This window comes from Cyprinodon variegatus, unplaced genomic scaffold, assembly GCF_000732505.1.
Source record: "Cyprinodon variegatus isolate N-32 unplaced genomic scaffold, C_variegatus-1.0 Scaffold8, whole genome shotgun sequence".
NCBI lineage: Eukaryota > Metazoa > Chordata > Actinopteri > Cyprinodontiformes > Cyprinodontidae > Cyprinodon > Cyprinodon variegatus.
In genome coordinates, this window is record NW_015150461.1 from 801,135 (window position 1) to 807,674 (window position 6,540).

Here is a 6,540-nt window from a genome sequence, read left to right on the forward strand (position 1 = left end):
TATATATAAGAAATATTTTGCATTTAAGATAAAAACAAAAACCGTTTTCATCCATCAACATGCTCTATCCAGAACTCTTCAAGTGGAAATGTTTTAGTTTCACCTGGTTTAAATTCATAAAAAAAAAATCCTCTGTAAAGGAACCTCAGGCTATGAGATTATTAATCAATTAATTAAAAAAATTAGACATTTATCGATTTGCGAAATGATTGTAGTTGCAGCCCTAGTTCCAGTCCATTGTTGTTTTCACAGGGACAAAGAAAAGGACCAAGAAACAAAACATCCTTTAAAAAAAAAAAAACAAATACATCAAAGAGCCCAGACACTTTTCAATCTTTTTATTGAATATTAAGGTAAATATTTCACATTAATACAGGCTACATAAAGTAGAGCCACTATACGACATGAAATTTACTCTCATTTTAACCCTTTTTAGTATGTAAACAATTATACATGTATTTACCACTCTAAAAGGTTCTGATTTCTCTTTAGGTAATCATCATCATCATCAGCTAGTTCTGGGCCAAGTTTAAATAGCTACTTCATTTTGAGCCCCCTGCAGCCCAAGAACGGTGTATGTGGGTTTAAGTCAAAATCGCTAAACTACGCAGAGAATAGATCCTGTTGAACAGGTGAACTCGAACAACTGTATCATCACGTGAATGATGCCCCGATTTCCTCTCTTCCATGTTTGAGATAGGCACATCAAAGAATGGCGTCAAAGAGAACTTCCGTTTCTTCAACCCCTGCTCTGCACCTTCAGGCCTCTAAAGTTACTATGTTGGGACTTGAATTTTTATTTTTTTCTCGCCATGTCTCTTCTGTCTTATGGTATCACGTTTGCACAGTGGGTCATGCTGTGTGCATTTAACTTCTGTGGATGCCGCTTAGTTGACGTGGTTCAGGTGCACGTTGCCCACATGAGGAGCCCAGGTACCAGGCCAAACCTGAAGAAATAAAAGTAGTTTTTGGTTTCGTAATTACAGATTAAAACTGTTTAAATTAGCGTCAACAAACCTGCTGCTGTGGGTCGGAGTTGTCTGCGTTGTTGGGGACCACTTTAATGATGGGGTTCCATGCGGGGTCGCCTGCGTGCATGCCGTTGTACATCGGACCCCCCGGGCCTTCTGCCATGGGAGGGTGGGGGGTCAGCATGGTTCCTCCGTACATTGACACAGGCATCCCCTGCACGGATAAAAGGGAATAGGTTTAACACCGCCCCCCCTTCCTCACACACAGGCAGGAGAAAATCAGAGCGTTACCTTCTGGAAGTCCATGTAACTGTTGGGCAAATGCTGAGGCTGGTGGTAGCTGTTAGCCGGGTTAGCAATGCCGGTGTCGTCCTGCTCCATGGGCTGGTGCTGGGAGAAGGCCGACTGCTCGGCCTGCAGCTGGGGGTGCATCATGTGGCTGTTCATCAGAGGCTGGGACCAACCAGACATGGCTTCTGCACCAAAACACAGAGTTAGCTCGTCCGCAACACCGTTATTCATGGCGGGTCGCTAAAAACCACTAAATGAACCCTCACCCGAGGCGCTGCCGACTCCAAACGACCAGATGCCGCCCTGTCCGACAGAAGCTGTGTAGCTGGTGGTGAGAAGCGATGGGTTGACCGAACCCGTCTGCCTGATCCTGGCCAGCCGCTCGGTGCCGATGGGAGGGGGGACCTTTCTGTCCTGCTGGGAGGAGCTGCCTTGTTTAGGCTGGGGAGGGGGAGCCATGGCTGAGGTGGAGAGGGCGGTGGAGGATACCGTGGGAGGAGGTGGGACTGGGGATTCACCTGTTGGGGGAAAAAGAGAGAGAACCAAAAGGTTTATATATCTGGACAGCTTTCGAGTTAAAACTATGACATCAAATGTCTTAACCAATCAGTGAAGAGATTACGGCTTAAACAATCCGATTAATCGTACTAAATCGATTTTTTTGAAGAAAAACTATAGAAAAGTAAAAATTCTGGCAATTCAGAGTTTTTAAATCATCATAAATTCTAATTTATCTATAATATATTTTAGGTTATAAAGTAACGTTCTTTATCACAATAATGAAATATGCTCATCCGTACCTCACAGGTATTTAAAATAAAATCAAAGAAAGCAAAAAAAAAAGCTTCCAGACATTTTCCATTTTGCAAAGAGATGTGGCTGCGGTTAGTTCTGTGCTATGACTTATAAACAGACGGAGAAGTCAGCAAATAACTGAAAGCTGAACATATTAACCCAAAGCTGCTCAATTTAAAGAGAGAGAAAATAATTTTTGCCATTTTATAAGAGTAAGACATTAGTTGTGTCCGAACGTCCGCCCTAATCACTATATAGGGCCCTATATAGTGATTACGCCGTTTTAGATGAGTATCTGAACGTCTAGTGGATTAAAAATGATAATCCATGGTGAACTAGACGAGCAGATTCATTGTCACAGCGGCCCAATTAAAGATGGCGCAGGCAACATGTGGGGGAGGCGGAGTCTCGTGACCAAAGGGGAGTGAAAAGTAGTGACCATCTGTCTGACCGGTAAGTAAACAGAGTTCTCTATAAAGTGCACTAAATAGTCCCTGCTCTATATAGTGATTTAGGGATCTAGGGGTTAAGGCGCACATTTGGACACAGCCTAACTTCCTGATCCAGCACATTAGGTGGAGCTTTTATGCTTGATTCGGGTTTGCAGCTACAGAGGAGAAGCGGAGGCTGCAGCTCAATGCTCATGGCACTTTTTTTAGCGATTCTGGAAAAGAGCTCTTTTAAGAAACCATCAAACCGGGAAGCCCAACATCTATTAAACTTTTTTCAGTGCAAAGGAAAATAGAAAATAACAGGTTTCCTACAGCATAGGCAAGTTAAATTCAAGACGTTTTTTTAATGCCAGATGAAATAAAAATTTAAGACCAAATTCACAAGAAACACAAGAAAAACCTGCTTGCGACAACTTAACCCAAAGGTTTATTATAACATAAACCACTGCACCAATGTTTCAAATTTTGAAAAGCTTAAAAAATTCGCATCTCCCAAATGTCCCGGCCGCAACAACACTTTTATTGGTTCCGCTATCGGGACAGAACCAATAATGGCGAGCCGTTATTTATTTATTTTTTATAAAAAAAAATTTTTTTTCTTCAATTTTAATGTTTTATTTAGATTACAAAAAATAAATGGTAATAAAAATAATCCTATTTATGATGTTTAAAAAAAAAAAAAAAGACCTATGAAAGACTAATTTAAGACATTTTAATACCAATTAAGGCTTTAGTTTTATTTTGAAGAATTCAACTTTTTAAGGACCCGCAGGAACCCTGAATAAAAGAAGTTTTGAGGGGGGAAATATGGCTAAATTTATTTAGAGCAAAATCATGCATCTTTATGAAGTAGGGAGAGGAGTCTACCTGATGTGGATGCGCTCCATGGGTGAGGGGAAAAGTGCTGTCTGCTGAATGAGGGCGCGCCGACCCCTGCGTGACCATGCAGATACACGGGGCTGCCAGAGATACTGGTGGCAAAGCTGGTCAGCGCTGTGAAAACCAATCAGATACCTCAGATTAAAGAAAGAACTCTCCACAAGGATTGTCTCATTTACGGCGACTGTTGCAGAGAACTTAAGATTTTATGGATTTTTTTTTGTACGACAACCCAATCCAAACAAGAACTCTCATATTTCGTTATTACACAAACAAATTTGGATCAAAAAAGGAGGACTCCTACCGATGGGACTGTTGACCATCCTCTGGGAGGCCGATCGGTAGCCGGGGGCTTTGGAGCTCTCTGTGGGAGGCGGGGGCATCATGTTCTCCATCTGACCCATGTTCATGTAGGCCGGCGGCGCTGAATACGACTGCTCTGGAGGTGAACGCGTCGGCAAGTGGCATGCACCCCACATTGCACTGTTTCCCACCTGCTGGACGTAAAAACAGTAAAATTAAACGGACTGTCGGCGCGATGATGCTGCTGCTGACAGAGGAGGAATTCATAGTCACCTGGCTGCTGTTGTCAAAGATGCTGCTGAAATTGAAGAGACCTACATGGCTGATGTTGGGCGGGATCTGCTGAGCCTTGCCTGTACCGGCGATGTGCTGCATCTGGGAACCGTTCATGATCCCCAGATTAGCCGAGGCCTGGAGGGAGCCAGGCGCCTGGCCCTGACTGTGGGGCGGAGGGGGGAGGTTTGCCGGCTGGGACGTGTGGCTTTGGGATTGTTTTGGTATCTCCTGCTGAACGCTGAAAGGTACAAACTGCTGCTGTTGTTGTTGTGACTGCTGTTGCTCAGGAAGGGAGTAGTAAGGCCCCGGTGGCTGCATACGATGGGAGACTCTGGGTGCGGGAGCGGAGAAGTGGGGGACAGTGTTGTTTGGATGTGCGACGTTGTGTGAGTGAGCGGGAGACGATCCTGGAAGGCAGGAGCCGGCCTGCGAGCTGTGGAGCGCTGGGTGCGCCTCTGTGGAAGGTACGGAAGAAGCCGGCGGAGGTAACTGCTGTCGAGGTTCTGCCTTGGTACCTAACGCTAAAGCGGGAGAAGGGAAACCCACAGAGTTGATGGCGTCGCTGACGGATACAGGCTGATTCTCAGGAACGGTGGGCTTCTCTTTTCCAGCGGCGGCAAGAGCGGGCTCCGTTTTAGCGGGCTGGATGGGAGGCTGGGAAATGGGTCCGCCCTGCTGCTGGGAGGCGTTAGCCGTCGTCGTAGTGGAAGTGGGATGTGCAGTGGAAGCCGTGCCTCTCACTGCGTTACCGACACTGGTGGCGGCTGCGTTAGATACAGGCGTGACGCCCGCCGGCTTGGGGTCTGGAGCGAACAGCTGCTTCCTGACAGACGAAGGGGTGGGGATGCTGGGTTGGGGGTTGTATGGAGTCGGGGTGTGAGGCGAGGATGCGGCTACGGATGTATTGGGCGCACTGGTGGTCATGGTGTTGGTGGTGGTGACTGGAGTCCCTGAGCTGGCTGTGCTGCTGTGCTCACCGTGGGCAGAGGAGGGCTTAGCTTGGGCCCCGGGGTTGCTGGCTCCTCCGTTGTGTTTCGGGGAGCTGTTAGCGCTGCCGGGACTCACAGGGCGCACTGGAAAGGGTCCCCAGGTGCTGGCAGCTGGAGAGAAGGTGCCCCCGAACTGAGCCATGGGCAGACGGGGGTGTCTGATCTGGTGCATGGTCTGAGCGGCTAGCAGCGCCAGCTGGGGGTGAGCGTACGCCAGGGGCAGGGATACAGGGAAAGGCTGCCGGACGTTTGAAGGCAGGCCCTTCCCCATTTTCCCTCCGGCCTGAGAGGAGGAGGACGACGATGAAGATGATGGAGGTTGGAACACGACCCCTGAAGAAGTGACCAACGAGCTCAGAGGCTTGGGGCCTGCAGTAGAACCACCGCTGGGCCCCGTGGTACTGGGGAAAGAGGGCAAGCCGGCTTTAGAGCCCGGGGCTCTTATGTGATTCCGAGGGATCAAGTCCTCGAGTTCTTTGGCCGGGTCCTGGATCAGAGCGTTGATCAGCTGGACCGCATACCGAGTGGATTCTGTGCCGCCTCTGAAACGACAAAGTTGGTTTCAGTCAGAACAACTCGCAATGTGTTACACATCGATCAAGCTTATCTGTAAACAAAACGCAACATGTTATAGCTCTTGAGAATCAGTCGATCTTAAGGAAAACGGCCTAAACTCAACTGTCAGCCAAATATAATCCACAGAAACCAACAACTAATAATCTGTTATCAAATTAAAACTCATAACTTTAATTTCTTTTCCATTTTCTGGGATTCTAAAAAAAAACTTCCTATCCAGGCATAAATGGGCTCATTTTGTCCGTATCACTCCACAGTAGATAACGATAAAAATCAAAAGCTAATTTTTTTTTTCCAAGAGTAAAAATACAAGAAACAGAGCTTGTTCTTCAAGGAATGAGCGGAAACATTCCTCACTGGAGAAACGATGCATCATTGGAGTGTTTGTGCAGTGACTGATCAAACTTTGGCATATTTTGTAGGAAGTGGGCTGAAAAGATGGGTTTTATCACAAGCATTTATAATATTATTTTACTGACTGATGGCATTTGGGTATGCAATTCATTTGTGGACACGCTATAAACAGGTGGGAGATAAGCGGTCAAACATCAGTGGCATTCATTTCAGTCCATCTGTTTAGTGTTTGATGTTTTTTGTTTGAAAAATTGTCTTTTTTTGTAGCAGCATGTGGGGAAAAAAAGTCAGCCTCTTTTAGTGATTCCAAAAAAGTAAAAAAAAAAAACCCACTGGACTTTGTTTGAAGACGTATCGTCAACGACAAGCGTTTGGTTTCTACAAGTAGTATAACTGTTGTTTTCTTGGTCTAAAATCTATACAAAAATAATTTTTAGGATGTTCCATTTAGCCTCGTGAGACCATCCTGATCTCACGAGCTTTCAAGATTTCACTCGCTAATAAGTCTGGAGACTCTCCGTTGAAGAAAATTTGGAGCCGTTCACCAAACGAACGTCCAATCAGCGTTGGCTTTGAGGCGGGTTGAGGTGTGACGCAACGAGTTCAGTCTAAAGCACATGGTGGCTTCAGCCGATGAAACTAGCGTTAGCGTGG

General features: G+C 46.2%; 1 protein-coding gene across 12 annotated transcripts in view; it reads right to left on the minus strand.

Annotated features, from left to right (window-relative positions):
* Positions 1-340: 340 nt before the first annotated feature.
* The window catches only part of LOC107086243 (ankyrin repeat and KH domain-containing protein 1-like), a 42,730-nt gene continuing 36,530 nt past the window's right edge, over positions 341-6,540 (minus strand). For 7 of the 12 annotated variants that reach the window (XM_015377128.1, XM_015377120.1, XM_015377116.1 and 4 more), the window contains exons 33-39: positions 3,965-5,498; positions 3,693-3,885; positions 3,377-3,502; positions 1,529-1,780; positions 1,263-1,447; positions 1,018-1,185; positions 341-947 (exon numbers count right to left, since the gene is read on the minus strand). In XM_015377128.1, coding sequence (XP_015232614.1) covers positions 888-947; positions 1,018-1,185; positions 1,263-1,447; positions 1,529-1,780; positions 3,377-3,502; positions 3,693-3,885; positions 3,965-5,498 — 2,518 coding nt within the window. In that variant the 3' untranslated portion in view covers positions 341-887. The remainder of the gene's footprint in view (positions 948-1,017; positions 1,186-1,262; positions 1,448-1,528; positions 1,781-3,376; positions 3,503-3,692; positions 3,886-3,964; positions 5,499-6,540) is intronic. The other 5 variants (XM_015377136.1, XM_015377146.1, XM_015377075.1 and 2 more) reach the window with 3 other exon arrangements.